General features: G+C 28.4%; 1 protein-coding gene across 1 annotated transcript; it reads right to left on the bottom strand.

Annotated features, from left to right (window-relative positions):
* Positions 1 to 582: 582 nt before the first annotated feature.
* Positions 583 to 20,196, bottom strand: LOC129963269 (tyrosine--tRNA ligase, mitochondrial-like). The gene is made up of 13 exons (XM_056077517.1): positions 20,125 to 20,196; positions 17,140 to 17,247; positions 14,139 to 14,274; positions 13,025 to 13,212; positions 12,508 to 12,609; positions 11,686 to 11,800; positions 9,894 to 9,972; positions 7,868 to 7,977; positions 6,469 to 6,567; positions 4,394 to 4,460; positions 3,779 to 3,967; positions 755 to 880; positions 583 to 675 (listed from the first exon to the last, which is right to left on the bottom strand). Exons 1-13 carry the CDS (start codon positions 20,163 to 20,165, stop codon positions 641 to 643), a joined length of 1,395 nt encoding a protein of 464 aa, XP_055933492.1. The 5' UTR covers positions 20,166 to 20,196; the 3' UTR covers positions 583 to 640.
* Positions 20,197 to 22,036: the final 1,840 nt, after the last annotated feature.

Genomic DNA, 22,036 nt, shown 5'->3' with positions numbered 1-22,036 from the left:
AAAAGGCGTATTTTGGTTGCAAAAATTCAAAAATATAACGATTTTCAAGCTTTTTGCAAAAAATACAATCACATAACGATCTTTTCAAAAAGTGGCTGTAGAATCAATTATTTAATTTTGCTGATATAAGTAAAATGTATTTTTTTTTTTTTTTTTTTAAATCTATGAATCAGTTTTTAACCTTGTTGTTTTGAGCTAGGAAATATAAAATAGAAACTGTTTGTTTGGAAGTAATTTTGCATGAAATACTTTGGTAACATGTTGTTGTTCACAGATATAACAAATACACTTCATATAAGTATTGCAGAATTGTGAAAATTGTTACGCATAAAAACCATTGTTTTGTTCCCCCAAATTATCTGCATTAAATGTTCTGCTTATATTAGTATGTCAGTACCTTATATTGACATTCATTTAACCTACTTTCACAACTTATATTCATCAAATTTAGTGCACTACTTATGGACATATACCAGATTGTTCCAATTCTGTACTAATCGCAAAATTTAATGACTAATGCTGTATCCTATTATAAAAACAGGAAAATATTATAAAGATTTAAAATTATTTTTGAAACACTCATTAGACAACATAAAAGAAGTAATTTATTAAGTTTCTAGTTATAAATAAATAAAGCTATTCATTTCCACAGCACAAGATAATATGTCTTTTTTCCTGCAAAGAAAAAAAAATATCAATAATATAAATTAATTTTTCATCAATTGATTTCAACTAAAAGGTGAAATTTTCTTACCTATTCTTATTAAAGAAATTCCATTTGGTAGTATATGTTGTTCTGGAATTATAATGAACTGAGGTGTGGTAATTCTTTCAAAGTTCAAATATACTCCTCCTCCACGAATTATACGATCAGCATCATCTAAAAATTACAAATATACATTAAGTCAAAAAATTTCCGTTTCAGTTCTTTTTTAAGTTACATAATTATTGCTTGAACTTTACCACATAAATATAAATTTACACTAAAAAAAGAAATTATGAGTAAGAAATTTACCAAGTTATTAGTATTTTAAATGCCATTAAAATTGTCTTTTTTTTTGGGGGGGGGGGGGTCCCCTCACTGCTTTTTGCTATGTATATTCCCCTCATAAACAAATCCTAACAGTATGCATATGATTTTAAAAAAAAAACAGTTCATTCGTCAAATATATTTGTTTGATGTATAATAATTAAACACTACATATACAAGAATAAAATGCTATTATAAGGCACTACAAAAATACATGTTTCAATGTAAGACCATACAGCAAAAATCAATAAACAGTTTATATTCTAAAAATAATTAACAAATTTTAATATTAAATTGGATCCCCATTAGTTTTTATGATTAAAGATGATTTTTCTGCTATTTAATACAAATTTTTCTACATCAATTCTAATAACATTCTGAATATCTAGCAATTCTCTGGTATAAGAAATTGATTTGTTGGACAGTCTCCTTTTTAATTACACCTACAGAAATTCACATCAGATATTTAATTCAACCTACAGATTTAAATCTGGGGACACAGTGTTGTATTGTTCAGAATTCATTTTCAACATGAAATAAAAGTCTTTCTCTGAAATGATATGAAATATGTTACAAATCATTAATGTTTTGGGGGAAAAAAAATTCTACGAAAAGCCTTGATCAGCCGCACTATTGCAGAAACTCATCTTTAATATCAAGCATTATAATTATAAAGTATGATTTTCAAATACCAGTAGATTCATGCATCACCAGACTATGATAGAATTTTCTTGATCATCGTGGTGTTTTGCGGCAGTCATCAAGTTTTCAATTTACCATGATTTAGTTCTTTCATCATTTTCCAAAACATTAAACTAGCATTCTCCATTAAACAACACTTTACTCCATAATTCAAAATCTTTGCAAACTTTGTAGTGTAATTTTGCAAAATCCAACATTTTTGCTTGATTGATTATATTAATTACGTTAGTTGTTTTTTTGTTTTTTTTTTCCCTCAAAAGAAAATGGAAATGACTCCACACACATGAACACATCCCCACCCCCCTTCTGTTTGAAGGGTACTTGAGTTTTTGTTTTCCCTTTGAACTGAATGGTCTTCATATCCAACACTTGGTCCAAATTAATTAAATAAATTTGGTGAAATATTTTTGCATTTAATCTAGGATTCAATTGAATTTTTCTTATGAGGAAAAAATCTCTTTATCAGTCATTTAACTAGGACATTTTCCATTTTAGGGCTTGCTCTTGTTTTGACTGTAGATTTTGCAAAATAAATTGTTTTTCTGTATAGTAATTTCTACTTCTACTCTCCTAACAACTGAAATATTTAAGTTTTCTTGTTTGGAAAAAGATCAGATAAATACAATAAACAAAAAATAATAATATCAGACTTTTGATCTTGGGAATAATATCAGTTAATCATGTATAAACTTTCATTGAAAAGCGCAAGAATATAATTTGAAACTTCATCAGATTTTAAAAACATATATTAATTTTTCTGCTGATTTGTGTACATACAGTATAAAACTTTAGCATATCAAATAAATATTTCTAAAAAAAGAATTCTTTTTTTTTTCAGGTCTTAACCTTTTATTCGGCTATATATATATTTTGTGATTAAAATTATGTATATGTCTGCATGAATATATGCTAACCTAAGTATATAGTAGAAACAAATAAAATGAACATTTATTTATAATAATTATTTTTTGTAAAAAATACTGAGATCAATTGAATTTTTAAAAACGTTTCATATGGGTATTGTTATAACTTATTAAAATTGAATTCTAAAGTAAAGAAAAGAAATTGTAACACAATAATATGCAGCACAAAATAGAAAAGAGAATTTAAAAAATCATATTTAATAAGAATCTTGAGATTTTTTATAAAAGTAAATGCAAGAATGAAACAAAGTTCATTAACAGTGAATAGTTTAATAATCACAAACTGATTTGCTTTTAAATAAAATTGCTAATAAATTTTCTAAGGTAAATGGAATTAATATTTCCTTCTATTTTAAACACTTGTAATGGTTATCATTCTGTTGCAATAAATTAGCTTATTTAATATTAGAAAAGACAACTATAGCATAATGTATTTATATAATGTATTTGCATCAAATCATTTTGATATGACACACCCAAATGAAAAGGAAATTTTCGAACTTGTAGCACAATGCATTCCACAAGATGGAGATTTGATATTTCTTAAGTAGATGGCTTATTGTCAACAAAAATATGATATAAAATGATTAGCAGTTATGGAACTTTGATTTAAAAAGAAACAACAAATGGAAAATATCATGTCTTCAATTCCTCCCAATATAATGAAATTCACTTTAGTCAAATTTGTAATGGTAGAAGTTAACAAATGGAAATGATATTTACAATTGAATGTGGAATAATAAGAACAGTATTATAGTCACACATTCTTGATTAAAATCCTTTCACCATTAGAAAACTATAATATAAAACATATATTTAATTCTACACACATCTGTAAATATCAGTTCTGCTACATTAAACTTTTAAAATTGAATTGACACATCATGTACTGAAATTGTTTGGTGGAATCCATAACATAATTGTTCTGTCACTTCAGTTTACTAAAAAATACATTACTTCCAATCATTTTATATTACACAACTGTCTGCCAGAGAAATCTCAAGAATCAAATGGAATAAAGCCTCTATAACAAAAGTTGCTTTTCCATTTGGGCATACCATATATTTACTTTTTCACATTATAGTTTGATTATTTCAATACCACCCAAAAAATGTATTCTTACTTTTGTTGAGAAAACAGCCAACTTTCATTGTAAGGTCCAAAAGAGACAGTCCAGGCTCAAAGATAATATGTGATGTTGTTGAAAGTGGGAATACATAATTAACATCTTCCTTTTTTAATTTTGCTAATGATTCAATATCAGACTGATAAAGAATTTTTGTTGCTATTTCAGCTAGATCAAGACCTTGTTCTGAGAGAAAAAAAAACACCTTTATATTAATATTAATTTTATATATATATATTCATTATAACTGCAAAGTGTTTAAGTGCATAAATTTATTCAAAATCATCATACATTAAAAGAAGTAGTTTAATGTCAGACATGGAATATCATGAGAAAATGCATTCATATTTCATTTAACATGAAAAGTTTAGTTTGGGAAAAGGTCTGATAATGTTAATATAATTTTGAATTGGATTATGAAAATAACCTTTCCTCATTATAAATGATTTAAATACAGTTAGAAACATTCAATGAAAATGTATATAGCTGAATCTAATGGAAAATTCTTGCTTAACTTTTTAATTAATATTTTTTTTTCTTTATGAAAAAAGATATCACCATAAAAATATTTTGATTAGTTCAATGAAGAGAAGGGGGAAATTTTATATTTACTGCCATGTACAAGTAATGTAACTTCTTCGGCAATTTTTTTCTGTGCATTTCGAGAATCAGGATTTTTCTGAAAAGAAAAATAACAAATAAATAAAAATATTGTTTGTAAGAATATTTTTCTGGTAAAAGTAATCATTCTGAGTTTTAATCTTAATTAAGAGATCATAACCTTTTATCATCATTCCAATAGTTTTCATTTTATATTTTTCTTTGCTTTTTATTGCAGTATGTATAAAAATATTTATTTACCTTGCATTAATGCTGATTTTCCTAAATTAAAAAATAATGAGCAACAAAACTGATTTTGAATTAATTACCAAGTATTTCAAAATAAAATATTTAATAATTACATTTCAAGTATTTTTTAATCATTCATTTAAGTTTAATTATATTAATGTCCTGCTTGAAAGCAATATTAGGACTAATTTAGGACAGATCTTGTAATTTATAACCCCTATCAGATAATAAAGATAAAACCTTAAACTGACAAACCCTCTCAACTTTTACACCACACCAATGGTTGTCCCATGACATCATTTAGCATGCATAAGGTCAGTATATATGACAGATCTTTACTGGAATCATTTTTCGAACCAGGAGCCCTTTGACTCCCAAGTTCGATATCTTACAACTAGGTTAATGCAACCTAAAAAAAGTGCATTTCAGCATAAACAGCCATATATCAAATGGATATTAATACTGCGATGATGAACAAGTTTACTGTCAAACAGTTTAGCTAATATAAGATAAAGGCATAAGGAGGTGGAAAATATCTTCTCAATAGGGATTGCAATACCGGTATACCGAATACCAGTTTTTGAGCCATTTGTACAATTTTGTAATACTGGTATTTACAAATTTAAATACCGTTTTTTCGGTATTTAGTAGAAATGTTTTAACTTGTCTCCACTATATGTTCAGGGATCGCCAACATAGCAAAATAGTATACGTTTTTTATTTTAAATCTCCGTAACAGGCGAAATCAATTAGAATGTGAATACAAAGTTGCATCATACAATCAAGAGAAGTGATAAAATGCTGTTTGATAACGTATTCTAAAGTCCTCCACGCTTTTGTGCATGCATTAAGATGGGTTTGATTCGACAAAATAGGGGTGAAAAGAAAGATGAAAGGAGGAGATGTTTACATTTAACAATGAAGACTCGCGGTTTTTGAGACGTAAACATTACAGATAATTAGTAATACAGAGTGTCTTACGGTATTTACATAATTATAATGATTTTTAAAATGAAAGAAGAAGAAAAGAGACTAACAAATTCAAATCTGATCAAGTTTAGAGTAAATTTTCTTAAAATTTTTTATCCACAAACCTATTCACATTCAAAAGAATTTGGTACAGTTATCGAAGATTATGATGACACTAATGTTAATAGTGAAAAGAAATTATCTCTTGAACAAAAATTAGAATTAACGATAAATAAAAAAATTTCAACAAACCAAAATACAATACAGAAATCAGCTATATCCAGAACCATCTGATGAGAAATAGATTTATTTGAAGATAAGGGATTTAGAGGTAAATATTTGGAAAAAGCATATCGCGCATTGCTAAGAGTACCACCAACTAGCGTAAATTTGCAATATTACCTCAGATTGAATAACGATATTTACACTTTTTTGTGATTTAAATAAATAAGATGTCCCTCTACTTTTTTGTGATTTTTTATATACTGTTATAATTTATAAGTTACAAATTATTTTTTGTGATATTTACACTCTCTAACAAAACTGGCAAATAAAACAAAGAAACATTTGTGTTTTCTTTCTTTTTCTAAAATTTCTACAAGCGGTATTAAGATCTAAAAAATGCAGAATACTGGTATTGAACTTTTGATCCGTTATTGCAATCCCTACTTCTCAATGATGAAATTATATAAGTTTGAAATGCCAGATGTAAAGAGAGAGGAGTAGCACTTTCCCACTATTCTAGATACTCTTACAAATTTCAAGAATATTTTTAAAAATTGCATATTTATCATAGCACATATATCCATAAATCGTAATCGTAGTAATAATTTCCATACAAAAAAAAAATAAATGGAAACATTTCTTACCAAATGTTTATGCAAAATATCTTCAATTTCTTCAATATTTAAGAAAGTAAAGAGTCTTAAATAATTGCTGATATCAGCATCTGGTAATCTCATGAAAAACTGCAAAAGAAATTTAACTTTAGAGTCATGTTTATAAGAAATAGCATGATTAATTGATAATATAATAACAGTAATGAAGAATTTACACTTAATAAAGCTGCATCAAAAACTGCATACATTTTGCACTATTTTAAATTGTTGGTTTCCATTATCTTTTTTTAAAAGTAATTTGCATTTCATGCAAAAAAAAAATCTTAAAATAATATTTAAAATATTTTTAAAAGATGGGGTGAAAGTTTATAAGCCAGTTAACAACTATGCTGCACAAGCAATTGCTTTTGTATAGTCGTCATGTTACTGGACTGCAAACCACAAGGTTCCAAGTTCTCATCGCAAAATTTGCCACATTGGTGATCTCAGACAATGAACCTTCAACCTTCGCACAGCTGTTGTGGCGCCATTTACCCACAACCGAAGTCGTCAGACTCACTTGATGCAGCAACAGCAACCACTCACCCACACACACTCGCCATAACGCTTGGCGCTACACAAATGGGTACAGGTGCATCACCACTCAACAGCCATATCATTCGTCTCACCTCCGACTCACTGGAGGGAGAGTTTGTGGTGAAAGCTTATAAGCCAGTTAACTACGCTGCACGAGCAATTGCTTTTGTATCATGGTCATGTTACGGACTGCGATCCACTACGTCCCAGGTTCTATTCTCGCTCAATTCAATCCGCCACAAAAGAACCATAGAATTAATATAAAACTGAAATCAGTTTGAAAAGAATTAAGAAATAATTATAATCACCATTATGTACTCATTTTTGAGCAAAAATTATTTCTGATATTTAAAACAAAGAAATATGAAAAAAATATGCCATTATTACTTGATTAACAAAAATGAATATATTTACATACAGTGAACAGTAGCATGCAGTAAAAGGCAATAATCAACTGAAAATGACCATTATATGAAATATAATTTAGCATAGATCTATAAATAAGATATATTTATTAAGATATATTTATTTTTTTTAATCAGCTTAATGTATGAAATTAGCAAATAAATTTTTCCCCTTAAGAAAAATATTTTATACCTGCCTGACAACCAACCATCAAGTATACAAGAAAACAAACAGCATAAAAATTCCTAATCATATTATTTATGATTCTGATAGACTCACCAATCGGGGAGAAGAAGTTGCATTTCTCATTAAAAACTCTATCTGCCACCAGCATAAGATATTTAATTGCAAACAAACATTACCAATATTTCTAAACAAACCAACTCATTACTACAGGTGACTAATAGATTCATGAATAACAGTAATAATATGATAAGCAAGAAAAAACCTGATAGAGATCAAAAGGAGATGTTCTTTTAGAAGAGAGATAAACAGCATTTCCAGCAGTTTTTCCGAATTTATCTCCAGTTTCAGATTCCACTAATGGTAAAAGAGCTCCTATAATAAAAATATTAGTAAGCATATGAGAAATATTAATTTTGATTACAAAAGTGAATGCAGTTATAATAATTAAAGAATAAGCTTAAAATACAAGGTTTAAAATGAAATTTACAGCACTTGCAAACTCAGAAGGCTAGTAACTCCATTTTTTCCGAAAGGATTTGAAATAAATTTCATATATTTGTTATTCAGACCCTGAAGCCAAAGTTTTCATAGAAAAAAAAGGTCTGAATTTTGTCATCAGGGACGTTGTAACGAAATAAAAAGAAAGATAACAGTTCAAAAACAAAAGAATCACAAAATATTTAATTTATTTACACATAAATGGCACATTTTGCCAGTCAACAATGTACTGAAAGCATACTACCACGTCATCAACGGCCATGCATAACATTTTAATAGCAATGAAGGAGACATTTCAAATAATACTGATTTTCAAATCTACTTCATTAGCTACATGTTCTTGACAAATGCAATCTTTAAGAAAAATCACACAGTTAGAAATCGCAAGGATTCAGATCTGGTAATCGCACTGGCCAAACAAGAGAGAAATAAAGCTTGAATCACATTCTGAACACATCTAACAGTATGAGCAGTTGCACCAGCTGGGATTAATAGTGTGGTAGTCAAACAGCCTCTTTGCCTTAATGCCGAAACAACATAATACACTATCAGTTGTTGGGGAATATACACTTAACTATTCACATGGCTTCTTTGAATATGTATGGGCTAACAATGAAATTCACTATGAATCCACATCAAGCCATGATGTGCAGAGAATGTAGGGGCTGTTATTACACAGTATAAGGGCTGGTGGAATTCCATACGCAGCAGTTTTGGGTGTTCACACCAACATCTAAGTGAAAACGAGCCTCGTTAATCCATAAGATATGCGATGGCCAGTACCCATCCATTTGCAACCAATCCAGAAAAAACAAGACAAAATCAAGATGTGCCAGAGCAATCTTGCATTTTTAATTGCAGCAAGAAATATATCTAATAAGGGTACAATTTCAAAATTTTGCAAAAATCATGCACATGGTTTCTTATGGATAATGTCCAGTGCTTATATACAACTAAGCCACCACTTACAGTAGCATCTGAAGAACTTGCAAATACTTCACCTATTGTAATTGCTGGCTCCATTGTATGTCATCCTCTTCTAGGTACAACATTCAGAAGATCGATTTTTTTCAAATTCATGCATCGTGCTTTTGACTGCATTTAAGAACATGGGTCCTTTCCTTTTTTCCATTTGACTACCAAGGAACTAAGTTTTTCAGCCACTAGCAAGCACAGAATGCTGCTGAAGCATTGCTCGCATTCCGACAAAAGAGTTTTACAATTAATGCGCACATTTTTTGGTCAGTGGCATGTTCACTGCAGATGAAAGATTGCTTTGAACCATACATATCACTTTTATAGCGAAATTAAATGATATATTCATTAGATATGCTTTTAATCATTACATATCAATTGGCAAAATTCCAAACTATATTTTTTCGGCCGGAAATCGGTGCCCCATGTCTAAATAACAAACGTATGATTGGATGGATCAACTATTCATTCAGATCCTTTTAGTAGAAATGGAAATATGAGTTTCTGAGTACTCAATGCAATTTTAACCACTCAGAACAAAACAGTTTTAAAAAACAAAGTTTCATCAATTTTATCGGATCCTAAGATTTGATTCTTAACTGAAAGATTTAAAATAATTTTATATTATCCTTCAACAATCTGATATTTTACTTGATCAACTGTAAATTATTAGGATATATCGTAATTGAAAATAATACAATGCATAAAATCAGTAATGTAAATCATCTAGATATTTAAAAATGATATTTGAATACAAAGTAATTTAAATTTCAAATTACACAATATAAAAATAAATATAAAATATAATTTAATACCATACACATGTTGATAAAGAGATCCAGATATTAAGATATATCCAGTTGTGACATTGCCTAATTGATCACCACCACCAAACTAAAAATATGAAACGAAAGAAAAATCAGTTGAAAGTATGAGAAACCACTGTTAAAAAGAAAATAAAAAAATGCAAATACATTTTAAAAATTTTTGTATACAAGCGTTTCAGAAACCATGGGTTTCAAACTTTAAAAGGGTTTACTAGCATGATTATTAGCATAGAAAAAAACAAGCGTAAGTGATCCCCACAAACTTTTCACACTCTATTATTAATACCTTGCATGGAACTAATTTACAGTTATGAAATATTAACCACCAATTTAGCATTTTTACAGAATCTATTGTGTCATCATCGCTTTCAGCAATTAATCTTTGGCATGTGTTAATAGTATCCGAAAAACAAATTTGTATTTTAGAAGCATTTTTTCTAAACATTTAGAAAATTTGACATAAAACTACACTTGTAGTCACAAAATCCAGTATTAAATTTAACATACTTAAGTCATTGCATTTTTTCATTATCATGTTTACATGTTTCTAAAAGTATAGACCGACAGACAGTCAACGCCTCATTAGATCTGGTGCAAAATTTGTCATATGTCTACACTATAGAAGTTAAATAGGTGTACAGAATTTTATTTATCTAGCTTTATTCTTTTTGTAATTACAGTATTAAATTATATTTAAACACCGGACAGACAGACTTCTTCTGAATAGATTTTGCACAAAATTTAATACAAATCTACACATTTGGTGCAAGGATCATATACCAAATTTCATCCATCTAGCTCAAAGCACTCTTGAGTCACAAACAGACAGATGAACATTTTCCAAAATTGTGTTTTTCAAACTTGGGGAGATCTAAAATGTGGAGCTTCATCAAAATTTCGAGTTCAAATGTCTTGATGATTATAATACTTTCTCCATATTATGTAAAAAAAAAAAAAAAGTGCATGCTTCTGTTGCAATCTAAAATATTAACACATTTAGAATAACTCCTCTTGATTTAAAACATTTCATAACAATTTTTAAAATAAATGCATTGAACTTTTTTTTTTTTCCTGCTTATCATCAGTTAATGTTTCATTTTTTCATTCCAGAGACATGATAAAATCCTTCAAATAAAAATAGAGTTGTGAAAGCAAAAAATTTTAAAAGTCTTTCTACATAATTCTTCAGAAACACAAAGAGATAATTTAAATATTAAAAGTGTAAAACATGCAAAACTTAAATACTATTTTATGAACATTACGAAAAAAAAAATTGTTAAATATACTTAATGCTCATTATACAATACATTTAACACTACATTTATTATGTAATACATTATATAATAATGTGTTTAAAAAATTACATAATATAATGAAATACCAAAAATATATAAGAAGGAGAAAAAAATACAAAATATGATTTTTAAGCTATTCTGGTAAACCTATATCCAACATCATGCATATTTTTTAAATCTTTAAACTGCATTTTTTAAACTGAGTTATTATCTAACTACATAAACTGTAAGTTAAAATTTCAAGATTTTCATTCTTGCTTTTATTAGCTAAATATTTTCATTCTATATTTCCCAACATATTATAACTGCCATTCACAAAGTTTCAAAAATGTTTTATTAATTTTAAAAGTTATATCTAATTAATTTAATTTTATAGTTAATCAATTTTCAAACTATTAATAACACATTTTTAACATATTCTGCAAAAATAATTTTGAAAAAAAAAAACCTTTATACATATATGGTTTCATGATTAATTTTCGTACCTGAAATCTACAATTATAATTCTTTAACAAATGCAGCCAATCATAAGCCTGGAAAGCTTGATAACTAAATTCTGCAAAATTAATTCCAACTCCACTTTCCATCCTACTTTTGACACTAAAGAGAAAGGGGTGAAAGACATAGAGCTATTTAAATTAGACACATAGTTCATTTGCTTTAATTTGAAGCATATATATGAACTAAAATAAATTTATTTCTCTATAGGATACTTGTGAATATTTAGGGCGACTCACTTACTTGGTGATTATCAGGTTATGCCAAGATTGTTAAGCTCTATTATACATATGTAACCATGTTACCAATATTTCTTGTTTGCTTGAAAATAAAACCTGGAGATTGTAAATATTCACAAATACCCTCTATAAAATTCTAATTAACAAATGAATGCTAAATTAGTACTTCTAAATGTTATTGCTAGCAGAATTGTGATCACATCATACATTCAACATAACAATTCTTAACAAGCTTTCAATAAATTAATATCTTCAAAATTTATTTTGTATAAACAAAAAAATCTAAATGATGATTATATATTAACAAAATGCACTTCATTTCAATTTAAATATAAATTTAGAATTAAAGATTGATTTTTTATCATTCAGTATGAATTCCTATATATTCTTATAACTATATATTCCTATTTTATGAAGAAAACCCATAAATCAAAATTTTATTTAAAAAATATAGTATAGGACTTTAAGAATTTCTTAAGCAAATTGAAGTTAATAACTTTTTTTAATAATAAACTTGAATGACAGATAAAAAATATCTTTAAAAATGAAGGTACTGAGAAAAATTCTTACCTTGTCCTAGATAACATGTCGCCAACACGAATATGACGTCCAGCTTCACAAATAAAATCAATAATACTGGTCTTTTTGTACCATTCGCTGTTTTTCAATATCCTGATTTAAGGAAAAAAAGTAAATAACTTTCAAAATCATAAAAATAACACAAAAATAACAATAGTAACAATAACAACTCTATGAGCCAGCTAGTGCCTCTAAACCTACACAACACAACAACAGAAACACAAAAACAGAATGGAATCATCCTTTTCATATGAACAGCTGATTGTGAATTGTGTGTGACCTTTCATCTTTAGATTTTAGCTATGTATCACCCAAGTCAGGTTCTGTCAAAAACGGAGATTTGGGCGAGTCTGGGTTCATATTGTTAATCATCATTTGAAAAGTATGCAGATAATTAAGATCAATAAAAATACAAAAATAAAGTTGAATAGATGAGTGACTATTTTAAATGATGTATAGCATAATACCTAAATGAAACTGAGTATGAAAAAATAATTTTGATACTTACCTTAATTTTCCAAGAGTTTTGTTTTTCATTTTAGCTTTTGGAAAAATATATGTTTCATGATTCTGGAAGATGTGATACAAATTTTTTTCAATCGAATCTGCATTTTCATCTACTATATCATGAGATAGTACTTTCCGATCACTCTTGTGACCACTTGGATCTCCTATTTTAGCTGTTGCATCACCAATCTAAAAATAAAAAAAGTAAAACTTCAAACCTAAAAATAATACAATCTACTTCATAATGGATACATGCTTTTTTTTTTTTTACTTCCAAAATATTTATGCCATTAAATATTACATCAGGGTTTTGTTTTATATATTTATTAGCATTAAGAAAAAAAAATTTTTAATTAAATACACATATGTTTTAATACTAAAGGTAAATTTAATAAAGCAAATAAACAGATTATTATGAAATGCAAAATAATAATAATAATTGAACATATAAATCTTACATTTAATTTATTTTTGTTTTGCGCTCAACATAAACAAGAAATCACTAATAAAATATGAAAATTACCTTTACTGCAGATATTAAAAAGTGAAACAGCTTCTCAACTTTAATATCTGTTTTACAAGAAAAAGATAAAGTAGACAGAAAAAGAAGAAGAAAAACTATTAGAATTATATGCACTTTCGTTATGAATTTCACCCTGATGAATATTAGTGCAAAATAATATTCTGCTTAATCATCTTTATTGCAACATGAATCAAGAGGTATGTTCATTCATCATCCAAAATTGTTCACAGGAAATAAATATGTAATATAATATGTCTTATGAGAATTATTTTATATATGTAGTCTGATTTCAGTATATATTTAGAAATAAATCTGCTCATGCAATTGAATATTTTTTTTAATGTTTTTTATGTAAACAAAGAAGAAGAAGAAGAATGAAAGAAAGGAAAAGAAAAATGAAAAGCCAAATAAAATTTTGCCATTTTCAGCAATGCAAATAAGAAATGGGGGTTGTTGTTGTTTTTTAACCCCTATTGAAAACTTTTATCGAAAAAGTAAATATCATTAATGATTCACTTCTACAATAAAAATTTCATACATAAAATTATCAAATTTGTGTTTAAACAAAACACTTAAAAGGAAGAATACTTACAACAGCTATAGTTTCATACCCAGCTCTTTGCCAATGCATTAAAGAAATAAGAACTAAAAGATTTCCAACATGTAAACTATCAGCTGTTGCATCAAATCCAGCATATGCACAAGGTGTTCCTGGACTATCAATTTTCCTGAAAATCAAAAAACATAAATCATTCCATTGCAATATATCATAATTTTCAATTGCTTCATGGAGAATAAATTCAAAAATTCGATTTATTTTTAAATAAGTCCAACTTTAATTGTGCCATGAAAAATATATATTGCATATGTAAAAAAATACAGAAGGCAGGATAATAACTTTTATTCTACAAAAATTATTGAAATTTAGAGCCAAAATTAAAGAAAAGAAAAAAGACAATGCTGACAGAATTTTTGCTTTTGATTTTGCATTTATTTTCATTTTCAAATTAATATTTCAAGTTCATAATCATTAATTCGTTTAGCTGCTCCAAAATAATCAGATTTTAAACTATTTATGTTACCTAAAATTTTGAATTATTTTTTGTAATTATATAAATATAGTGCCAAATAAACCATTAAATCAATAGAAAGAAAGCATAAATTCAACAACTTAAATTATTAAATTAAATTTGCATGATAAATATAATGCAATTTATTTAATTTTAGTTTTTTTTTTTTTTCCTTTCTTTATTATACAATAGCAAAATAACAGGTGATTGATCTCAATACACAAATAAAAATCTCCATTTTTTTAATATAAAATAGTAAATATTGATTACTGAAAAAGAATAAAGCACACGTTTTAAATAAATAATTTTGAATGGATTATGAACTAAGGATAAGCATATATTGATTTACTTTACACTTATTTCCCTAATGCATTAAGATGATCTGGTGTTCTTATTCATGATTTGGGAATATAGGATCACAGTTGGAGGCCTATTTCCCCAAAATAATATATAATGTATTTGAATTTAATATGTGATCAATTTGCCATTAGAGGACAAATATTAATATAGTCTGGAAGAGTACAGTGTCAGCCAAAATGAAATTCTCATCATCTGACAGTGGATGAAAATCATGATTCCCATTCCAAAATACTCCTGGTTTTACTTAAGCATATGTTACGAAATTTCCGGGTTCGTTTGGATAGTGGATGTTATATGGTGTGAAGAACGCTCAATCACCAGGTGGCAGTAGAAAATAAAACAACGACGTTTATTTACACGAAGACACACAGGACAGCACAAAGACGACAACTATATACAGCACAAAAGACGATTATCTTCAGCCGAGACGTGCAGCATACAACAGCATACACAGCAGCATACAACAGATTCTACTGCAGACAGTAGCACACAGCTTATTTCAGCACTAGCTTCACTCCGTCGCTGCTCCGCTTATCTCCGGAAGGCCAGTTCTTTAGCGTCGATTCCGACTACGACGACTCCACTGGTTCGCAACTACGACTCCGATCTGGTTCACCACGACGACTACTCTTTCGCTTCCGACTACTCTTCGATTCCACTGGTTCGCAACCCAATTCACCACACTACTCTGAATTGTCGAGAGGGATTACGGCTCATTGGGGCTGCAGTCCCCACCATCCGTAAATCTAAAAATGGTTAACTTTGGAGTGATATGAAACTGACCTTAGTAATTACAGAGCATCATACATGGTTTATTTTAGTTTGGAAGTATTGTTTTCTTGTGTGTAAGAAAGAAAAAAAAGGTTATGTATTATTTGTTTGCAATTTAAATTGCAAGGGCACAGCGAGGTTTTTTTTTTTTTTTTGTTGCAGGTGTCATTTATATCATATGTCGGTAGGTTACTTAGGGTGGGGTTGTCTATATTTATGATGTTTCCATTGAAGTTTTGGGCTTGTTTGAGGATGAATTGTTTGATTGGGGGGATGTTCAGAGCTTTAATGATTTCTGCATTTTTGATGAACCATCTGGCCGTGACTATCATCCTTAATGTTTTGTTTTCCAGTGCGACTACTTTTTGTAGGTTTGTTTTCGCCGTAGCAGCCCAGATCGGACATGCATAAGTAAGTATTGGTCTTAGATATGCTAGATAAATGAGGACTTTATTGTTTATTGAGAGACCTGAATTTCTGCAAATTAGCGGGTATTGGATTCTGAAAGCCAAATTAAATTTTTCTCTTGTTTTATTTATGTGCGTTTTGTAATTTAAGTTTTTATCTAGTGTTATTCCCAGGTATTTGACCTCGTTTTGCCAGCTGATTTCAGTGTTGTATATTTGGATTTTGGGCCAGTTATTATTTTCCTTGAAGAATAAGATTGCCTCTGTTTTGTCCACGTTGAGTTTTATTTTCCAGCGGGTTAGCCAATTTTCGAGATTATTAATGTAATTTTGTAGGGGGATGATTGCTTGCTGAGGGTTTTTGCCTTGGGAGAGAATTGCATTATCACTGGGTTGTGATCTCAGGGGAGTTCTGATATTGAAGCTATTTCATGGTTGTATGAAAAGTTTTTAGTGATAGCGAGGTCTATGGTGATGGCCGAATTCGGGCCGAATCTAGTAGGTGTGGATGGGGCGGCAATTTCTAGATTTTTGTCATATGCAAATTTTTGAAGGGTTTTTCCAGTGCTAGAGATTCTCTTACAGGACCAGTTGGTGTGGTGTGCATTATTCACCACACTACTTCCCGGCAGCTGCAGCTCCTTTTATAGATCTTAGGAGGCGGGGCTAGAAGCCTCTCAACCAATCAGGAACGTTCGAGGCGTATCTCCGTTCCTACTGGACGGATCGGGAAAATTCTCGATGTTTCGGGTATAAGCTAAAGTCGCCAAGTTCTGGGACCTCCCATGGAGCCAACTATGCTGGAAAGCCGCATCACAGCTTCGTAACACATAGAACATCAATTTAATGAAATTCTCTTGTGCAGAGAAGAAAAAAAAATGGTATGAAGAATCTCTATTGAAACTGACAACAATTGACATTATAAGAATATTAATTAACAGTTAGGCAAAAAAAAATTATCTTCCTATATCATAAATATGCTTACTGATCATTAGGAAAAATCTGTTTCACTAATCCTCTTCTCAATAAGCTGTATAATAAATCGCTGGAACAATTTCTGATGCTATATATTGATGGTGTTGATAGCTTCAATCTGTAATAAAAATGCAGATGAAACAATAATTGATGATGTATTAGTGTAGAAATGTATTAATGTGTATTGATGATCTATTAATGTAAAAATTCATTTAAGATTCTCATTCCTATATTTTTTTTTTCTTAAAAACTTATATTTCTAAAATTTTTATCATTTTAAATAGACAACATTAATAAAACTAATATTAATTGTTCTAAATTATAACATACATATTATTTGAAAAAAAAATTTAATATAATTTGAAAATTTTATCAAAGGATATTTTGCTTTTAATTTTATTTACAAAAATAATAATAATAATTGTTGTTGTTGTTTGTAATGGTACTTGTCATAGATAAGCGCACAGAGTTTAGAAGTCAGTGATTTAAGCCAACTGTGCATCTCTTGTTTTTATAGTAACGCCATCTATGGCCAAGACCCCTTTTTACGAGGTGGACTTCATTCATGCATTTCATTCACAGATCGTAATTTAGACCTGAATCAGGGAACGATCACCTCTGAACCAGTACCCCCAGTGGTATTACTCTCGACATGGAGGACTTTGTGACCACGACAGATTTATATGTGCACCAGCCACCACGCTCATAGAGAGTCTTCGGCCGGCGGGGTTCGAACTCGCGACCCAAGGGATGCGAATTCAATGCCCTACCAACCGGGCTATCCCAGCCAATAATAATAATTTATATAGGTATATGGTAATAAATAAATATAACATGAAATCATTTTTTTTTCTTTTAAAAATTAGCAAAAAATTATTTTTAAATATTTTCCCATATTATATGTTTTTTAAGCGAGTAAAATAAGATGTATAAAGTGGATAAATTAAAATCATCTAATTTTTAAGATACCAAGTAAAGATTTTTTTTTTCACTAAATACTTCTATTTCTTTCATGAACAAGACTTATCTGCTTTTACAAAGACTTAACTACATGAAATTTTTAATTATTTTGACAAAAAAATATTTCAACTATGCAGGCAAAAAAAAGAATAATATAAGTCGGAGATCCAAATATTGTAAAAAGTCAACTTCTATTCAGACTCAAAATTAAAGGAAAAATTCATATCAGATAATTTGTGTATAAGCATTTACATTGTAAAAATTATAAAAATATTTTTCAATGTGCAGATATAGTGACTAATTTATATAATTCTGTGTGCAATATTTAAATCCATTATCAATAAATTAACTCATGTCAAAATATTCTTGTCATTTAGTTTTTAGCTTGAAATAGATATTGACTTTGTTGACTGACATCCTCAATTCTCTCACAATCATCCATGAAAAGGAAGAACTTTTTTTCAGTTTTATTGTTTTATATTGTTTTACAGAGTTACATTCATGAATTAATTTTCAATATTTGGCTGAGTAAGGAATTGCTGAATAAACAGTTCTAAGACATTTAAAATTTTAAAGTAAATAATAAAATAAAAATAAGTTATATATTTTTCCAAAAAAAAATTAGTTAGTCATAGCCAATAAATTTGAGCCAATTTGAGTGACTTTATTAATTTATAATCTTAAATCTAACAGAAAAGTAATACTTTTTATTACTCCATTATTATTATATGAGAAAAGAAGTATAGAAAGAAGATGTGATCCATTAATTAAGAAACTTTTACTTAAATTATATTAGCTTAACATGAAGAAAACTTTTTAAATAATATCAATAACATTATATTGCAATATACCTATAAATAGATAAATATCATAAATTAACTTTTCCATTCAAGAAATTAATAATATGCTTAATTATGCATGTGTGTGAATCAAAAATCATTTTAAGTACTAGAAAAGCTGCAATTTATTACTATAAATTTACTTTATTCCTAAAACTGAGTTTGCACTATTACATTATTTCTGTAACAAATGTCACCTAACAAAATTATGAAAACAATGCATATATATATTGTGATACTCTATGAATCAAAATAAATTACACATTTGTAATATTTTTTTTTTTTTTTTGATAAAAAAAAGTTTTTAACAGTCATACAACAGAGTAAAAATTATCAAACTTTTTCCCTGAAAAAAAATATTAAATAAACAAAGTAAATCAACTTCATTTTAAAATTATTTCATAAACTGCAAATAAATAACATTCAGCTATGCTCATTTTTATTTTATATTATAAGAACTTTTTTATAAAATGTTAATTTCTCACAAGCATGCTTATTTCAACCCAATATTCTATATTTTTCTTATTTTCAGTAGAATTAAAAATAGGAGGGAAAAGAAAAAAAGAAAAGATAATTGATTTTTAAACTTAAATGCTTAGCTCAAATTTTATAGAATATATGCTGTAAAATGTATACAAATGTATATCCCATATAAATTATATTCTAACTATTAACTGAATGTGGAAAGAGAAAATGTGAGAATTATAAATATACATAATTGGCAGATAAAAACTATTGCACCTCAACGATAACTACACGCGAACACAAATGGATAAGAAAATACTTTTATAAGTAAAAATAAGATGGATCTATAAAACGTTAAAACTATAGTAATTAAACAGGCCAGTATCTTCTATTAAAAACTTTCAGTACAATTTTATGTCTGAAATTGTTATCGAAAATTCTAAATTCGAGCTTTAATAATGGTTCCAAATCTGAATAATAATAATGTAATGTATATCAATAACAAAGATTCTGAATTAGAAAAGGTATATTTAATGACATACTAGAAGATATTATTAATCATATAATTAATAATTCACAATATTGAAAACGTTGAAGACGATAAATCAAAACAACTTATTTAAAAAAAAAAAGTATTAAAATAAAAATGTAAAAAGATATTCATAACATAATAATTATAAAAAGATTAAACATAGAGTAAGTTTTAAATCTTAAAGAGTTAAAATACAAACTTATTTAAAACCCGGCATGTTTTTACTATGGAAGACGCCATTGCTGTTGTTGGTATGTTTGTAAATAAAGAAAAAAAATTTATGCATAGTTACAGTTACAGCTTCGGTTTATAAGGGAGGTTAACAGCTTATAAATTTACGGAGTCGGGCCTCAATACCGGAATTTGCAATCACAGCTTGAGTGAATTCGAAATATAAATTCGATTCTTAAGATTACGTGATTAAAGTAAGATGTAATTGATCGATTATTAGTTATTGGAATACTACCCCATTGTTTATATGCCTTACGTTGTTGCAACAGAACAGTACCAAAGTCATCCGTCAAATCTTTATACAATAGATGAATAAATAAGACATGTATCAAAAGACAGACAAAACATGAAGATATATTTGGACTGATGCTATATCATTATTATCTTAAATTCATGTGAATTTTCATATGCACCCACCTCTCCAATTTTCTACAGGACAAATTCAAATTTAATAGAAAAAGGAACAAGTTAGGCATAATCGATGTAAAGTCTGTACTATAGGTACAGACATGGAAAATTCGTCTCCTATTAGCACAAAGTTCCCAAAGTAACATTGTAGAGATATCTTCACGATAATGTTCAGCATTCAGAATACAAAAGTGTCTTGTGCCAATAGGGCAGTTGACAGAAGGGCCGTTTCAAAACAACAAGGCCGTTTTAAAAAATTCTCGTGTAATTTCTTTTCATAAAGTAGGACATCGATCTATGCGATGAAAAGGTATATATTGTTTAAGTAGGCTATATTTGATAAAGAGATTATATGACTGTTATGGCATCATGTACAGATAATGTGGGAAAGCCAATTTTTATATCAGAACACAGACACAGTCTTTCTTTATGGAAATAGAAAAGGAAGTGACAGAAGCAGAAGATAACAACCTTTGTCGCTATATCCTACACTGTTCAAGTTCAAGAAAGACGGAGTTAATTAAAAAAAAAAAATCCTTTTATATTGGAACAAATTAAGTATATTTTCGCCTTCCAGCATTTTTTTTTAATGTAAATAAATAGGGAATATTCCTCATATGAGTTTACAACCAACATTATGATACTATGACATTGTTTAAATCGCTATCAAATATTTGCGAAGAATCTATGTTTTGATAAATTATGTCATAGCATGCTGAACTATTCGCTAAATGTTCGCATTACCATTATTGGAAAAATGGCGAAATTAAATGTTTAATCCATCAACAACTGGCATTAGAAGTCAGAATGTCTAAGTTAGTTTATATAATTCTTCAACAACAGTTAGCAATTTTGCCCGAAGACACTCTTCCTTAAACTATACATTTTAGAAGTGATGATGGCTAATCGGATTCTCATGTAAAGGATCGATCCTATACCTGCTCTCTAATAATAATTTTTTTTTAAAAAAAGTGTTTTAGCACTTATAAACAACACTCCCGAGCACAACATTCCCGAGAATGAGATGAAAAATGCCTTATATGGAAAGGAGGCTGGGGGGGGGGGTCAATTTAACACATACATTCAGTTTTAAAAACGAGCATGTTTTATCTGCCGTTAACAAAGTTTTATTTTACTTACATCATTTAATAATTTAAAGCAGCTTTCTTTTTTTTTTTTTTACAGTGGTTTTTGAGAATATGTCAACTGTGCATTTCAAAAAGTATCCAAAGAAATATTGTAATATATAAATTTAAAAAGGAAAGAATTTTATGTGGAAATGTTGGAAGTTTTGAATTTTTTTTATTTTCCTACATTTCAAAACATAATTAACTATAGCAGAATTCTCTTCCGATTTCTTCCGTTTATAATTCATTTAAATTGCAATTTTTAAGTTTTATTCATTCCTTTTCATTCTTTCGTTGATTGCTTTTATTCTTTAATTTAAAACTAGCCGCCTTTGGCGACCAGCC

Source organism: Argiope bruennichi, chromosome 3 (genome assembly GCF_947563725.1).
Source record: "Argiope bruennichi chromosome 3, qqArgBrue1.1, whole genome shotgun sequence".
Classification (NCBI taxonomy): domain Eukaryota; kingdom Metazoa; phylum Arthropoda; class Arachnida; order Araneae; family Araneidae; genus Argiope; species Argiope bruennichi.
Note: the sequence above shows the minus strand (reverse complement) of the source record. Positions and strands in the feature narration are given on the sequence as shown.